Genomic DNA, 18,562 nt, shown 5'->3' with positions numbered 1-18,562 from the left:
TTCTGGTTTCTGCACCATGACAGCACTAAAATAGACGCGTGAGAACTGTCAACAGTCGTGACCAGCCTGCTCTGCAGGCGTCCCGTCGCGCACTCCCCGCGCCGCTCACACGGTTCAGCTCTCGGGCCGCAGTAGCAGGCAGCGGCCGCAAGAAGCCTCTTGTCACCCACACGACAGCTCGGTGAGCAAGTAGCAGCTGTTGTGAAGTTGACAAGGCGACACAGCACGGCAACTCAATCGGCCAGTTGCACCTGTCGTCCAGGTGACGAGGCGACGCAGGAGCTCTTGTGTGGGCAGCAGAGGCGCGTGCCCGCCGAGTCGTTGCGGCCGCTGCCTGTGCCTGCTACTGAGGGCCGGGAGCTGAACCGTGTGGGCGGCACGGAGAGTGCGCGGCGGGACGCCTGCAGAGCAGGCCGCACAACAAGTTGGTTGCGTCAGTCAGAAGCCCCGTACGCCTAACCTAGAGCAGGTACGCTGCAGAAAGCAAAACTAAATATAGGTACAATTTTAATAATCAAACACCGTCGCAGAACCACTTCTATGTTTACCTAGCGTAATGAATCTTTCCTCCTCAGGACTTTCGTACTTCAGTTGAAACGTTCCGTTCCGTATAAACTTGGGGGTGAATTTTCATTGTTAAATTATATAGTCGACATCTAAAGACAATTTTCCTTCGATCTGATCGCCAAATCGAAATTTTCCTGATAGTAGAAATTTATTTTTCATATCGAACCATTTAGCAACATCGATCTTGAACCATGAAAATTGGTAATCACAACTCTTAACGTAAAGGAGTCAAAAACCACTTTACAGTGAATCCAATGCTATTAGACTTTAGTTTTCCTGTAAACAAATTTCTGTTTTCATTTTTACTTTTTCTAGTTGTACTATTGATAATTCAATCGACAGTTACACAAAGAGAGGAAGCAGATAGTTTATGTATTGACAGAATTTGCAAACATCATTATTAATTATTAGGTGCATAAATGTTTATACAAAGAACTAGTTGCAGAAAACATTATGTAAATTATACGTAAACAGTAATTTCAATTGAGACATTAGAAATACGTCCTGTTGCAGAAGGATCTGGAAGCTATGTACGTAATACTTGTAGAAATTTTAAGCTCGAAACATACCCTAACAGTCTCAGTTGTTGTCTAAATCGATCAATGTAGCTGTCAAGTTCTTTGTGTCTTGTTGAAATGCTGTACAATGCATTTAGTTAACAAGTGGCTTTGTAGAAAGTGTCAAGAATTTATGAACAAATAACGATTATTCCGAAAAACAACAATATTCCAGAGATCTTTACTGAAACAAAAAACGTTGGATCTATTAATTGGAAAGCACGAGCAGGAACCGACACTCTAGACAACGAGACAGCCATAGCAACATAAATAACATTTATCTACTAATATAACACTTCCGACCTTACAGAATTATATAAAAGTGTCACACTAGAAATGTTAGTTAAGCGTACGATATTTACTTTCTGTACATCTACGAACATTCTGTACGTGGATATGTAACATTATACTAGCAGTATAGGCTTCACATGATGCCCTCCATCATCAGGTTCAACGCAGCAAAGCAAACGGAAAACCTGGCCAGGTTGGCAGCTCCGCCATGTTATAGCACGAGCAACAAGGAAGAGGAGTACTGACAGTGAACACTCCCGTATTTTTACAGGTGCTGGTCTCTCACGTCTGTACAACAATACCCTGCATAACATAACAATCAAACAGTGTACTCCAACTTCGATGCACAATATTTCCCGCACACTACCACTCTCACAATATTTGCTCTCATTATAATCCGTACGTATAAACATTTCGCCTGATGAAACCACTCACCACTTCCATATTGATGCCAACTTTTTTAGTAAAAATGATATATAGTGTGCTTATTATGAAACTCTGTCATATCGGTTCTCAGGATGCTTATTTTGGTTCCTCTGAAAACCAAATCCCAGTCTTTGTCGAAATTTTCTTGCAAGCCTTCCCCGCGACACAATCACAACAGCGTAGCGACGAATTTGCCGTCTAATAACACATATAACCATTTCGTCCAGCGTTTCCAACTGTCTGGGTTTAGACCGAATAGTCCAGTTTCCAAACAAAAACTGTGGTGACCAGTCGAACGTCCCAAACGGACGTCGAAGTCCGGTTTTCGGGCCCCCTGAAATTATGCTAAAGTCATATTTAATAACTTTTTTAAAATTTTTTCAGGAGCCAATAATAAATAAGGAGCCAGTTACACTTTTCAATTTGATTATTCTTTGATTTCAATATTTTGTATGAGATTGTGTCACAAACTGGGAGCATTGTGGATTTGTCGCAACGAATTTCAGTTTTTTTTAATATAGGTTGGCGCTTTCATTTGTTCGGCAAGCAATGTCGAAGAGGTCAAAGAGCCTTTGTATTTTTATTACACCGCAGTGTCCATTGTCGTCAAATTTTTTGAAGACTGCTCCAATACGAACGAAGTAGGGAAGATAGGCCAATAACAGCTAGTATCTTCTTATGACAGCCGCATGTTACTCCCACGTTGTTTATAAATCAGTTGTACAATACCAGCTTATGTCTATTTGTTCTTCTGCTCAGTTGTATTATATACCAGCAAAAAACAAGAAACAAAACAAGCTGTGACTATGTCGAACTTTCAATGCAATAAAGGCCAACTAATTTTAAAAGGTATAACGCTGTCGACAAATAAAACACGCCAAGTATACTCACTGCTGCATGCCGCTGATTGATGTTGTGAGGAATTTTGTAGTCGTTGTATTACGTGAATCGCACACGGCATGCGTTTAGTTTAAGATTGATGTGTTTAAGAACGGCACAGTAGTGACTGAGTGGTGCATATACGTATGTAACATCATATTATAGTGAGCTTCTCAAATGCAGCAGTGAGTGTCATTTCAACGAGAAAAACTGAATTTTCGGGTTGGCTTTCGAAACAATAAGAATATAGGGGATACTATCGAGCGAGGTGGCACAGTGGTTATCACACTGGACTCACATTCGGGAGGACGGCGGTTCAATCCCGCGTCTGGCCATCCTGATGTAGGTTTTCCGTGATATCCCTATATCGCTTCAGACAAGTTCCGGGATGGTTCCTTTGAAATGGCACGGCCGACTTCCTCCCCCATCCTTTCCTAATCCGATAAGACCGATGACCTCGCTGTTTGGTCTCCTCCTACAAATCAATCCAATGGGATACTGTAAAACACGCCATGGAAGCCTTACAGTGAAATACAACTCAGTGAAAGCGGTAAGGCATCAGGCCAGTACCAATACTGACCTGTTCAAAGTGCGCTGCTTCTATGTTGGTAGCGCTGTGTAGCGCTTTGCATTGGATCTCTGACTGCGTTTTCTATGTAAGAGATTCTGTGGCTGGTCGGACACGTTGTTGGAAGTTAATCGCCAGTAGTGTTGGGCAGTTGGAAGTTAGTCACCAGCAGTGATGGAAGTACTGTTGGGCAGTTCGAGGTGAACAGCCAGTAGTGATGGATGTTAGATGTGAGACATTGGCACTGATGGAAGGTAGAGGTCTGAAGTGTTAGCGTAGGCTAACGATCTGTACATGTTCGACCTGTAGGCTGAATATTGTCCATGATTATAAACCTTTGTTCTAGGTGTCACTGACGATTTATATACGTTCTGAACTGGATGTCACATTATTAAGGTAAAAAAAATACATTATTTGGTTTGCAACAAAATCTTCCCTTTGCTGACCACTTGCCTATTAGTAGTTAGTGGCTTTAGTAGTTAGAACGTTTTAATTAGCTAGTAGTATTGACGCTCGCTGTATTGCAGTAATTCGGGTAATGAAGATTTTTGGGAGGTAAGTGCTTAATGAAATGTATATGTTATTGTTAGGACTTCCTTTTATTCAGGGCCATTCTTTTGAGTTAATTATTTGAAGTCAGGTTATCTCTTTTTGAGCACTCAGATTGCGTTGCGCTAGGATATTGTGCGTACCAGTCATTCAGCAATTTATGTACAGACACACTCATTTTAAGTAAAGAAATTTCATCTGTCAACCCTTAGCCGAGGACACCTCACTGAAATATTCTGATTTTTCTGGTAGTTTGAATAATTAATGCATGATTAGAAATTCTTGTTCCTGCTAGCGCGTAATTGTGTAGAGAATTTCCTTTGTAGTTGTAGTTTTTCATTCTTGTACGATATTGTAATGAGCGAAGCAGTTGTGGCATGCATGTGGATTTGCACTAAGTATTTTGCAGTAGCTTTTGCAATTAATTAGATATTTATTATTTTCAAGGCTATTTTTGCTCTTTAAATTGTGTTCTTCTGTGATATCGTGTGAAATTCTATGATAATCATGGCGTGTGAAAAGCGCAACACTAGGTTACAAAGTAAATTGAGAAATGATAGTGACGACGAGGAAAAGGGAGAGAAGGAAACGTAGTAGGTGAATATGGATTGGGGCTAAGAAATGAAAGAGGAAACCGCCTGGTAGAATTTTGCACAGAGCACAAATTAATCATAGCTAACACTTGGTTCAAGCATCATAAAAGAAGGCTGTATACATGGAAGAAGCCTGGAGATACTGACAGGTTTCAGATAGATTCTCTAATGGTAAGACAGAGATTTAGGAACCAGGTTTTAAATTGTAAGACATTTCCAGGGGCAGATGTGGACTCTGACCACAATCTATTGGTTATGAACTGTAGATTAAAACTGAAGAAACTGCAAAAAGGTGGGAATTTAAGGAGATGGGACCTGGATAAACTGAAATAACCAGAGGTTGTACAGAGTTTCAGGGAGAGCATAAGGGAACAATTGACAGGAATGGGGGAAAGAAAAACAGTAGAAGAAGAATGGGTAGCTTTGAGGGATGAAGCAGTGAAGGCAGCAGAGGATCAAGTAGGTAAAAAGACGAGGGCTAGTAGAAATCCTTGGGTAACAGAAGATATACTGAATTTAATTGATGAAAGGAGAAAATATAAAAATGCAGTAAATGAAGCAGGCAAAAAGGAATATAGACGTCTCAAAAATGATATCGACAGGAAGTGAAAAATGGCTAAGCAGGGATGGCTAGTGGACAAATGTAAAGATGTAGAGGCTTATCTCACTAGGGGTAAGATCGATACTGCCTACAGGAAAATTAAAGAGACCTCTGGAGATAAGAGAACCACTTGCATGAACATCAAGAGCTCAGATGGAAACCCAATTCTAAGCAAAGAAGGGAAAGCAGAAAGGTGGAAGGAGTATGTAGAAGGTCTATACAAGGGCGATGTACTTGAGGACAATATTATGGAAATGGAAGAGGATGTAATGGTTCGAATGGCTCTGAGCACTATGGGACTCAACTGCTGAGGTCATTAGTCCCCTAGAACTTAGAAATACTTAAACCTAACTAACCTAAGGACATCACAAACATCCATGCCCGAGGCAGGATTCGAACCTGCGACCGTAGCGGTCTTGCGGTTCCAGACTGCAGCGCCTTTAACCGCACGGCCACTTCGGCCGGCGAAGAGGATGTAGATGAATATGAAATGGGAGATATGATACTGCGTGAAGAGTTTGACAAAGCACTGAAAGACCTGAGTCGAAACAAGGTCCCGGGAGTAGACAACATTCCATTAGAACTACTGACGGCCTTGGGAGAGCCAGTCCTGATAAAAATCTACCATCTGGTGAGCAAGATGTATGAAACAGGCGAAATACCCTCAAGACTTCAAGAAGAATATAATAAATAATTCCAATCCCTAAGAAAGCAGGTGTTGACATGTGAAAATTACCGAATTATCAGTTTAATAAGTCACAGCTGCAAAATACTAACGCGAATTCTTTACAGAAGAATGGAAAAACTAGTAGAAGCCGACCTCGGGGAAGATCAGTTTGGATTCCGTAGAAATGTTGGAACACGTGAGGCAATACTGACCCTACGACTCATCTTAGAAGGTAGATTAAGGAATGGCAAACCTACGTTTCTAGCATTTGTAGACTTGGAGAAAGCTTTTGACAAAGTTGACTGGAATACTCTCTTTCAAATTCTGAAGGTGGCAGGGGTAAATACAGGGAGCGAAAGGCTATTTACAATTTGTACAGAAACCAGATGGTAGTTATAAGAATCGAGGGGCGTGAAGGGAAGTAGTGGTTGGGAAGGGAGTGAGAAGGGGTTGTAGCCTATCCCCGATGTTATTCAATCTGTATACTGAGCAAGCACTGAAGGAAACAAAAGAAAAATTCGGAGTAGGTATTAAAATCCATGGAGAAGAAATAAAAACTTTGAGGTTCGCCGATGACATTGTAATTCTGTCAGAGACAGCAAAGGACTTGGAAGAGCAGTTGAACGGAATGGATAGTGTCTTGAAAGGAGTATATAAGATGAACATCAACAAAAGCAAAACGAGGATAATGGAATGTAGTCGAATTAAGTCGGGTGATGCTGAGGGAATTAGATTAGGAAGTGAGACACTTAAAGTAGTAAAGGAGTTTTGCTATTTGGGGAGCTAAATAACTGATGATGGTCGAAGTACAGAAGGATGTAAAATGTAGACTGGCAATGGCAAGGAAAGTGTTTCTGAAGAAGAGAAATTTGTTAACTTCGAGTATAGATTTAAGTGTCAGGAAGTCATTCCTGAAAGTATTTGTATGGAGTGTAGCTATGTATGGAAGTGAAACATGGATGGTAAATAGTTTGGACAAGAAGAGAATATAAGCTTTGAAATGTGGTGCTACAGAAGAATGCTGAAGATTAGATGGGTAGATTACATAACTAATGAGGAAGTATTGAATAGGATTGGGGAGAAGAGAAGTTTGTGGCACAACTTGACTAGAAGAAGGGATCGGTTGGTAGGGCACGTTCTGAGGCATCAAGGGATCACAAATTTAGTATTGGAGGGCAGCGTGGAGGGTAAAAATCGTAGAGGGAGACCAAGAGATGAATACACTAAGCAGAATCAGAAGGAAGTAGGTTGCGGTAGGTACTGGGAGATGAGGAGGCTTGCACAGGACAGAGTAGCATGGAGAGCTGCATCAAACCAGTCTCAGGACTGAAGACCACAACAACAACAGTGACGACGAGCGTAGCGTGTCAGCACAACCTTGTAGTGAAGTGAAAAATGTTCAAAATAATTTGGAAATTGTGCGTAGGGAAATGGACCACGCAGTAAATAATGGTGTAGACAGTGAATCAATTAGTGAACAGGGAAGTATTGTCGATCGATCGGTCAGCAATAGCTCGCCTCAGAAATGCGAAATGACAGAACAAACTCTTGCAAATACCGTATATCCAGGTTTTACGTCCTTATCTCTTTCTGCTTTTCAAAACGTGGATGTTGCCGGTGCAAATGCACTGCCAAAAAGCACAAAGGAACATGTTCCAGACACTAATATATTGTTATTACAATTAATGCAAGACATTAGAGAATTGCTTCAAAAATTAGACACAATGGAACAAAATAAGTAACCATCACAGCAACAAATGGAACAAAATCAGAAACAAATTAAAGAAACGCTTGAGCAAACAAGTGACGGTTTAACCACTGAGTTACTTAAGATCGAATCGTAATGTCAAAAAATTTCTGAATATTTTAAACTCAAATTTGTGAACATTTTCAGCCTATTCTTTCGCGACATGAAAACGCATTACAGAATCATGAAGCAGCAATAAAAGATCTTCGGACTATTGTTCACGAAAATCACGACACCTTGCAGGCTAAAATTGACTCAGTTCCGTCTACCGATACGGTCACGCAACTTGTACAAAATCAGGAAAACCTAAAGCACACAGTATATACGACTTCGACACAAATGGACACTCTGAAACTTGGTTCAGAAAAACACACGGAGGATATCAGTACATTATGGGAAAAAGTAGTCGAACTTTCGGACCAACTAATTTATTTGCGAAGGAAGATGATGATCTGAATGATACAACACCGGTAGCCTTTACTGACACAGAAGATTACGACCAAATTAGGAAATTCCAACAAAATCAGAATCAAGTCAATACACAGAACAAAAGAGAAATGCGGGAAGTAGAAGATTACATATTTCAGAGGACACTCGCGCTCCGACACTGTGTAAGCGATTTGTCATATCGCTGGCTTGGTTGTGGAGTATCTTTGTGGGCAGCCGCATCTGCAGAGTCGAACACGGGACACGGAACTGTTACGTGTTTTGTAGGTAGCTCTGCATTTGAGATGTACTGTTATTATGGAAGTTCAAGTGTTGCTGCAAGTGCTATTACAGAAGTGATTAAAAATGGAAGTGATTCAGAGGAAGATGCGTAATGATGTAATTAAAAAAGAGCAGTGCCATGAATAACGTATTTGCGTATCCTCTCGTCGCGCGTCGCGCCATACGTCATTTATCCGCGACGTGTTCTATCTCTCAGAATGAACTAACGTGAATCAGTAAAAATTAGTTACTATAAAAGATTGCAGTCAAGTGTCAGTGTCTGTAGCGAGCGTGAGAACGTGCGTTCGATCATCGTGTTTCCGCATTATCAACAATCAGCCGCGTCGCGACGGTTACGCCTATGCTTGCACAAGTGAGAACTGAGAACTTCATAATTAACTCTATGAACAGAGTTATATCATGACTTGTGTCAAGGAGGACTGGTACTAAAAGAAGTCTGTGTGTGCTTGACGAGCGTAAGAACTTTCGTTCGAGTATTCGGTTTCCGCTTCATCAACAATCATCCGTGCCGTGTTCGGTTACGCCTACACTCATCAGACTGTGGACTGGTAATCTCCCATTTATTGGGATAAACACTTATGACTTAGAATGTAGGCAGTGCAACCTGTGATTTCATATCGTCTCAGAATATAGATGTTCATACCAGATGTAAGACAGTGTTGTGCTTGACGTTGAGTGGCTCACCTAAATCCGTTTGCAAAAGCAGATTCGTAATTCCAGGCAAGTCATCAGCAGTGTGGAGCAGAACAATACGACCGCCACGGGATTATCAGATACGTGGTGTGGTTCAAATGGTTCAAATGGCTCTGAGCACTATGGGACTCAACTTCTGAGGTCATTAGTACCCTAGAACTTAGAACTGGTTAAACCTAACTAACCTAAGGACATCACACACATCCATGCCCGAGGCAGGGTTCGAACCTGCGACCGTAGCGGTCTCGGGTTCCAAACTGCAGCGCCTAGAACCGCACGGCCACTTCGGTACGTGGTGTGGACAGGGCTCATGAGCAAGAACAGCAGAACCGAATTCAGTTTGAGTTCCTCCGCCATTGGCACCCATGGGCGTGTTACATGGTGACGTGTATTCAGTACTTGCAATTTTCGGATAAGAAGTGCCATATAATTAATTAGGAGAGTGAACTATTTCTGTATAAACGGTGACTGTTAATTTGGATTGTTGAGTGGGATGTGTACGTCAAAGAGCTTGTAACACTCTGTACGTGCTCGTCTGATTTGTGACAGTGCTATGGTCTAGTGCAGGGCTTAACAACTGGCCGGTTTTGAGCGCGAGTACTCGCGTCTGCTCAGGCACGTGCTCGCGAGCAGCTGCAAGGTCGTGGAGTAGGGAGGGAGGGGAGGGAGGGGAAATGCGCGCGCACGTTTGAATAGGGCCACAGCGTGCTTATTGAATTAGCGCCGACTGTGTAACGTTTAAAGTACTACGATCAGCTCTTAACAGTCACTTCGCTGGTTAAGAATCAAGTGAAGTCGCCGTTGTGTAACCCCAACCATGCTTTCGTAGTTCAACCCCCATTGGGGGGAATTGTATCGTTTACAGAAAAAGATGGTGTTGCAAAATGTTTAGTATGTCACAAAACGCTGAATTCTTTTACGAAATTTAATTTGCAGCGACATTATATGTTGTACCATGCGAAAGACTACGGACATGGAAAATGTGATTGACCAGATCGTGCACAGGAAGTTATTAAACTTAAAAGGAAGCTATCCGAAGAAGATCTGGACGACAAAGAAAAATCAACTGAGGCAGCTCTCAGAGTGGGTTACAAAATTGCTTTGCTTTTAGCAAAATCCCTGCGTCCCTTAACTGATGGAGATTTAATAAAGGAATGTTTGGTAGTTGCAGCGGAACATTTGTGTCCATCTCAAGTTGAACAGTTTCGGATTGTGCCATTATCTAACATGACCATTATGCGTCACATACAGGACATGGCAGACGACGTCCAGAGCCAGCTTGCAAATATCTGTAAAGATTTTATGGCGTATTCTCTAGCTCTGGACGAAAGTGTTGATATCACTGGAACAGCGCAGCTTGCCATATTTATTAGAAGTGTTAATAGAGATCTTCAGGTGAGGGAGGAGCTCCTCGATGTAGTAGCCATGAAGAACACTACAACCGGAGGTGATATTTTAAGTAGTGTTGAAGAAAGTGTTGAAAATATAGGATTGTCGTGGAATTCTTTAGTTTCAGTGTCTACAGATGGTAGAGGCATGCACTAAGCTAATAAAATTATGTGGCATGTGTACATTCTCCTTTATTTGTTTCATTTGTCGCAGTAATAATTCGTGAGTGATATCCCTGCAGGTGGCCGCGGATTTACATTGACTGGCGGCAGCTGTTGTGTACCCCACGTGACTCTCCCCACTCTCTGCTCTGGTCCGGTAGTGGGGGTAGCGTGCTCGCGCTGCTCCTTGCTCACGCCTTGCTGCTCACAGCTTGCTCCGTGAGCACGTATGTTGTGAAGCCCTGGTCTAGTGCTACCAAGTCTACGACCGTAGATACTAGTAGACTGGCCTTGCCGTGCAGAAGCTATAGGGCAGTTGCGGCTCCAACACAAACCACGTGACTGTTGCCAAAACGTGGCGGGATTTCAAATCAGCGGTCTGCCATCCTAAGTTTGTATCGCATTTTACCCACATTTCTCAATTGACTGCCAAACGCTTCCAACAAAAATTATTTTTTTATTTGTGAAAACTTATGTCAGAACTACATTTGACCTGGATTTGTTCACAGTACCATTTATAAAATCTAACAAACACATCGAACGTCCCTCTGGTGGGCAGCGGGATGAAATTACTATAAACTATCAATGAAAGTAAAATGTTAAAATTCTTTTAAACAGTAAGAGTGGGCTCGTGTCAAAACTTTAAACATTGGATTCGCCGAGTTTTGAACTCTAGTCACTTATAAAAGAAAATGCGATAAGGGAATTATGTCAATTATAGGTGCAAAAATTGTCGACTTTAGGAGCAGGTCCATTTTAGAGTATCAATTTTAGGTGCACTTCAAAGGTTCAGTTCCTACTATTTTTACAAAAGTTTAAACTATCAGTTTGAAAAAAAAATGATATTTTAGAGGAAAGGTGAGACTTTGAAGTTTCAGAAAATAATTTTGCAGCCTACATTTATTTAATAGTATTAGAAGGTAGAAAAAAATTCTCTTCATGTGCCGACTATGGGTGCTCTTACCTTATTATAATCTCACTTGTATATACAAAAAGGCGCGTATGTGCAGATGGCTTAAAGTTTTTCCGTTTCAGGGCCTGTATCCAAAGCTGCCTTCGTTTTTCATCCTTAGGGAACCTATGAGTAGGAACAAGAAACAGTTATACTTACTTCTGTAACCGAATTATCACAGATACTTTCCAAAATGTAATATGAGTCTGACTTTACAGGCATCACTTTTAACACTTTAATTTACGTGATATTCTATTTCTGGTGTAAAAAACATATAAAAGTCACTTCAGCAGATTTCAATAAATGCATTGTAGTATCATAGAAACACAGGTGAAATGTAATGCCATTTCCCCCGACTAAACGCTGAGTACAGCCATAAGCGCAACACGAAACAATCATGTTTTGCCAACATTCACGTGACTTTAACCCTGAGATGTCGGAGCCACGAAAATGACGTCAGGGCCAGTCTATTATATTTATGGCCGAAGTACGAAGTAAACATATTCCACAGTGGTGCGCTTTTGACGACGCTAGCGGCACCTAGGTACGAAAGTGAGCACTTATTTGACAGCCATAACGGTAGACGACGCTAGTGTCACCTACAGGCAAAAGTGAAAACTTTTTGGCAGCCATCATCATATACGACGCGAGCGGCGCCTTGGAGCGATGCCGCAAATATTACCATGCTTTGCAGAGAGGGTGCAGTACTGACAGCCGGACGGCGTCTACTGAGTCGGCACTACGGAACAGCTGCTACTACGGGGCCAGAATACAACGCAAAGTAAGTCGCGCATCACAACGTTACCACACGCAACTGAAGCAACGAGAGTAATTAACTGGCAGCGCATATTGCGTTCTCTAATTACGTAATTACAAACAGTGACAGTTAAAATTCTTTTGTATCATTAAATTAATGTCACGAGACATTATTTACCTTGCCGACCGTAGAGTAAAGAAAATGTCACTGCCAGACCCCGCTTACTTAGTAGACAAATTTTTTAACAACAGGTAATACAATTGCCGAACTGTATTTACCTTAGCTTATATTTCATTTTTTCTTCTTTTGCGTGATCTTGTATGTTATGTGTGCTTCTGAGCACGAATTACAGCGTTGAGTGCATACGGCGTTGTAGTTTTGTTGTGGTTATTGCCATCCATTCGGTGCTACGAGCGTTATTGTGATTTGTTTATTGCTTTCTTGAGTGACTTATGTGTGGCTCAATATTGCAGATAATGAGGTTGGTGCAACTGCAGTAGAGAGGGAGGTGAAAGGAGACTCTTTCGGTGAAATTAATCAGGTGGAGACGAAAACAGAAGCAAGTAGTAGGGAAATGTCGAAGGATTCCGGTATAGGTGACAGTAGTATATCAACAGAGATGGGATGTCCTAATGCAATGTCGTCACCAATCGTGGAGACGCCTTGACGGGATGAGTGTAGATTTAGGTCTGACATGTCCGCCGTTGACATGTTCAAAACATTATTGTATGATAATAAACAAATAAAAGAAGACATTAAGCGCTGGAGGGAAGATATTATGTGCCAAAAGGAAGATGTTAGGCGATCACTAGAGCATAACAACAAACAATTAAGGGAAGATATTAGGCAATCGGTAGAGCAGATAAACGAACAACTCAGTAAAACGATCGACGACATTAATGAGGCTCCAAGGAAACTGGCTGAGTCAAGTCATCAGAGAATAGATGAACTTACCGTTCGGTTTGAGGAGAACGTTGCAGACAGTGCTAAACGTTTTGAAAAGGCCGAGTAAGATGTCAAAGCAGTGAAAGAAGAACTTAGTAAAAGGATTGAGATTTACGACGAGCATTGCAAACAAATGGATGAGGAAGTGTAAAACTGTAAACACAGAATATCAGCTGTTGCACTAAACCAGGATGCATATGCACGGCGAGTGGAAGAGGTGTACAGTGGGGAAGGCAACACTAAGGAACAGGTCAATCAGCAGGTGAAGAGTGAAGTGAAATCACTATTACGTGATGGAAGCATTGCCGGACGTAGCTTAATTGGTATACAAAATGATGAGGCCTTCCTTGGCAAAGGGAATTTTAAGAACTTCGAACCAAATGGAAGATGGCATCCTGGAGATTTTTTAGATCAATTTAAGGGCGTGTTACCTGAATTATGGGACAAGCAAAGAAAGGTACCCTTCGTTGCAGCAAGATTGGAAGGTGAAGCTGGTACGTGGGGTATGAGAATAGGACATGAGTGTACGACCTTTGCTGAATTTGAAAAGGAAGTTTTGCAACAATATTGGTTGTGACAGAAGCAAAATGAAGTACGTAACAGTCTATAGCAAGGTAGAAGGTTTGAGAGAGGGGTTACCAGAACTTAAGGAAAATTTTTCAAGGTCAATATTATTGTGAGAGGAACTTGTTTTTAGGTGAACCAATGACGACAGAAGCAACAGTGTCCCTCATCATAAGTAAACAACCAACTAGAGTTCAGGATAATTTGCTAGCAATCCATAGAGATGACAAGAGGCAATGAAGTCGGCCTTAGGACAATTAGACGTGTATGAGTCAAGAGGAACAGAAGGAGACGAAGATGATCGAAGACTATCAGGGAACAATGAACCCAACACAAATAATCATTCAGACCATAACAAAAGACATGGTGGACGACATTGGAATATTAATAATGACAGGAGACATTATGGTGGTTTCTGTGGCCATGGTGGTTGCAGAGGATATTAGAACTCAAGGCACGATGCATCAGATGGCCAGGAGCGAAACTGGAAACATAGCAAGTGGAAAGAGTATATAACCTATTTTGAGGGTGTAATCATCAGCATACCTCATGCCACAAGGGCAGGCACCATGTGGAAAACATTAAACTATACTATGAGCAATATTAATGACTGAATGATATATGTGACGTATTTGAATATATATGTCAGCTGCTGTTGTCCTTAAGCACAAACATTCATTTCTGATTATTATGAGGTTTTATGAGGACACTCTAATCGAGTGAGATTTAACTAGGTTGTGTTACTGCCATATGCAATACTATTTTTTTCTCACTTTCTATCTGTTCGATCTAGACTATAGGTATTACGTTTCTTCTTAACCCATACAGTGATGTGGTTGAGTGATTATAAGTGTCTACAGGTTGTGTTATCCAAAAGGTTCTTCATTTATTACTGTGCCTGCTTAATCATTGTTAATATTTTTCTATTATTCACTCAGTAACTAAATTTAGATGAAATCCATATATTCTCTTGTTACTAATGTATGTGTTTGTTATGTCATATAGACCATTGTAATGCCTGTTCAACCTGCTCATAGTCTGTTACTACTACAGTAGACATTTTACATCTTCTTCCATGAATTTTTTATCTGGCGCTTTTTTAATAATATGGTGACGATTTAACAATTTTAAGCTTTGACCTGACCAGCGATAGGTCTTCCAAAACTGTAGCGGTCTGTTTTTTTTCCATCTTTCTTGCTGTGTGTGCCACATGGGCGATTTCGTTTCATGTTGATGCCTACATTTTAAATTATATGCTTGATGCTTGTTTTACGCCCAGTAGTGTACCTGTCACATAGGTGTTAGCATGTGTCCAATCCTTAGTTAGTGAAGTTGTAGAAAGTCACATTTTTTACAGACTTCTTCACGAATGTCGTCGTCACTTTCCATTGTTTATATTAGAACTACGTAGTGTAACTTCCGCAGAACGTAAGACAGAATACCCATTTGTCTCGCCCATCCAAGCAAACTTAAACTCAACATTTCTATGTTTATTGAGGTGAATCTCAGCAAGAATTACGAGTCTGTTATTGTGTAGTATTTCCAAATTTCAAATAAAGTCAGTTTTGAGTCGATCAGTGTTCTGCCATCTGGGACACTGGCATGTGTTATGAAAGCTTGTGTTTCTCCCTGAGTCTTTCATGTGAGTAACATGACGTTTAAGAAAACGCGATAGCAAATTAGACTGCCTGAACGAACTATCAGACGGCGTTCCGGCAAAACCTTTGCCCAAATACAAACTTCTATGTGCCACTATCGCAATCACCTATCATTCCAAATTGTTTTGGATCCTTTGGAAAATAATGTTTAAAAAGTCAGCGCTCCCGACATGGAATGAGTTTCTCTTCAGTCATAAGATATTCTGTAGGAGAATATGCTATCATGTATTTTTCCCTGTAAAGGTCAGAAATTCACGATTAGTAAACAATAGGCATATTTTGTCCCCTTGTAAATATGTTCTTAATGTTTAACTATCGAGTAATGCCACTAATTGATGTCATGGTTGCGTTAGATAATGAACCCTTATTGTATTTCTTGTAATTTTCGATGTCTTATTGTTACACTACAGAATGTAACGTACCAAACTAGTAGCAACGGTTGGGTTCTACTTTCGCCCGTGTGAGCACTTGACCACCCTACCTCCAGGTAGATATGTGAAAATAATGATGCGTCCTTTAGCAGGGACCGTTTGGGTAAATGGCTGATGTCTCATTTGTTTCCGTCCAGATCAGAAAGTTCCCTTTATTTACTACAACCGTTTAAATACTACATTTCAAGGCTGCCCATAAAATAGTTTGTGATGGTCTGGTGTTAGACGAGGGGGTAAGGAGTATTTTTAATATCTTCGAAGACAAATGGCGACTTGCAACTGCTCATAAAAAATTCCAGTTGCGGCCCTGTTAAAAAATTGGAAATGCCAACTCTTAAATCATTTTCTTTAAAGAAAAACGCGTGACTACACTACGATTTTCCTTTCCCAGAGGTCTAGATGTCGGGAGGACCACAACCCTCCCTTTGCTCCTGGGTATGGGCGCCCTAGCGAGAAGTGGCAGCAATATCGGAATGAGTGTTGTACTCAGTGTTTAAAATGTTATCATCTCAAGCACAGAGAAACATCTCACAGTTTCATCACGAATATCGTCACAAACCAGTGTTTCGAACAACACGTTAAGTCTTACGGAGATGCTTCGAGACCTCAAAAGGAAATTCCTGGAGGTTCTTTTTGAGAAACACCACTGAGAAAATTTAGAGGACTGAAATTTGAAGCTGACTGCCGAACGATTCTACTGCCGCCAAAACACATTGTGAGTAAGGATGACGAAGATAAAATAGAGAAATTAGGGCTCATACGGCTACACATGGACAGTCCTTTTCCCTTGCTCTGTTTGTGAGTTGAACAGGAAAGGAAATGACTCGCAGTGGTACAGGGTACCCTGCGCCACCTTACAGTGGCTTGCGTAATATCTATGTAGATGCACATGTAGATGAACTAGCCCGAAAGAATTTCCAGGCTTACCGCATTAAGAACAGTGAAGCCCCGTGGTCTTACGACTAAGAGAAGAAAACATTACATACAAAATTTATAAATAATTTCATCACAGCGTACAAAGGAATGAATATTTTATTCTGTCATGTGCGATAGCAGGACAATGCCAACAATCGCGTCTATTCAGACACTATGTACTGCCTGTTTAAGGTGAGACAATAACGCCGACAGTGACTCTGGTTACGCTATTCCAGACATGTAGACAATCGGAGAAAATACACTGTTTTCTTTGCACACTACTGTAGCAGTAAAATGCACCCATGGAAAGGTGTCAGGCCCACTCCATACACAAAATACATGAACTCCCTCGTTGCCTGACCACTCTCTAAACTTTCAGGATTGTATAACGAAAAAAGTATTTTTGCAGCTCGTGCCACTGAATATATAAGTCTTGTCACCCCCATGGAGCTAGTACTTGGTGCGGACCGCGCTGCACGGACTTTCCCCGCACCACCAAACCCCTCCCCACCCCTTTCCACGCCACTGCAAATGTGCAGAAGCTCTTTCTAAGGCCCGATCACTACCGAAGCTCCGACCGCGTACGTTAATTTTGTTCAGTGTGCCTGTAATCAGTGCTGTCTGCTCGACAACCTATTAATCAAAATCCCCTACCAATCAACGTCCACTGCAGTCTAGTATCTAAAACCGTCTGGTTAGAGCAAACCAGGGTGCACTCTCAAATTATAGTAATTAGTTCAGGTAAATGTTGAGCGTTCATTCAGTGAATCAGTTTACACGAATCTAACTGCACTGCTTGTCATTCATGATTCAGTTGATCTATTGTCGTAGCACTGTTAGTGTTCCAGCAATCAAAATGTCAGTGTTATAATTTTACACCCGCATAACTGTATTAAGCCTTAACGAAGTGCCAAGTTCGTGTCACTCCAATTAGCGCTTCATGAGGTGCAACATTTTTCTACTGAGATTTTCTGTACAGTTACAATTGCTGATTTTTTCACATCGTTGTAAGTTAAAAGTTGCGAGCTTCAAGTCCCAGTCTCGTAAAGGGTTAATTATTAAGAAACTCTGTAGGAATATACGGATGAACGTTTCATACTCACCTATTGTAATGATTCGCCTAGAACCCACTGTGTACCATATAGAACAGCCTTTATCCAAGGAAAAAGGTGAAAAAGTTTTCGATTTTCACTATCATATTTTCGCTGGGTGAAACAATTACAGTCAGAGAACTGACTCGTTAACGCTTTTAACAATCTTATGTGAAACGTTTTCTGATATTATACTTACAAATATTAATTTTGTAATGTTATCTGACTCAATCAGTAATGATTTACAGAAACACACTAAAACCATGAGTTACCAGCTGTGTTCTCCATTAATACTTGATGCTAAACTACGAATTTTCAGTTTTTAATCGTTTCTGACTGCTATTATACCTTTTGTTCCACACGTCTGATACTACATGCATCTGGATACCTAATATCAGAGTAACATAACGTAATATGGAATAGAGGAAATTAGAACAATTTATTTTTAGCAACTTCTTTATTGAAAATATAGGTAAAATCTACATAAAAATAAGTAAAATATGTTTTATCATAGAGATTCTCAACAACAAAGGGGGCCATCAACACAGAAAAGCCAAGTAGGAACTAGGTATGTGTTCATACCAATATCCTCACCCTTTTGTCTCATATTTTATCTCACATAGTTAGGTCATCGAAAATCTAGATATGAAACGTACTTTTGAATTTCGTCACTATGTCTATCTCATACTGAAATGGTGTTTATATCTTCATGGGAGATCAATAGTGAAAAACGTATCACAGATCATTGATCCACATACATAAGCAAGTCCTACAGAGATCAATAAACCACGAATTCTCCGTTTATCAGCAGTGAAGCAGGTTGTGAAAGAAT

At 40.8% G+C, this 18,562-nt stretch overlaps 1 protein-coding gene across 1 annotated transcript in view; it reads right to left on the bottom strand.

Moving 5' to 3' along the window:
- Positions 1 to 233: 233 nt before the first annotated feature.
- Positions 234 to 18,562, bottom strand: part of LOC126199394 (gastrula zinc finger protein XlCGF8.2DB-like) — a 31,374-nt gene continuing 13,045 nt past the window's right edge. Inside the window, exon 4 of the mRNA XM_049936312.1 lies at positions 234 to 401. Within this exon, the coding sequence (XP_049792269.1) occupies positions 234 to 401 (168 nt within the window). The remainder of the gene's footprint in view (positions 402 to 18,562) is intronic.

This window comes from Schistocerca nitens, chromosome 8 (genome assembly GCF_023898315.1).
Source record: "Schistocerca nitens isolate TAMUIC-IGC-003100 chromosome 8, iqSchNite1.1, whole genome shotgun sequence".
Lineage (NCBI taxonomy): Eukaryota > Metazoa > Arthropoda > Insecta > Orthoptera > Acrididae > Schistocerca > Schistocerca nitens.
Note: the sequence above shows the minus strand (reverse complement) of the source record. Positions and strands in the feature narration are given on the sequence as shown.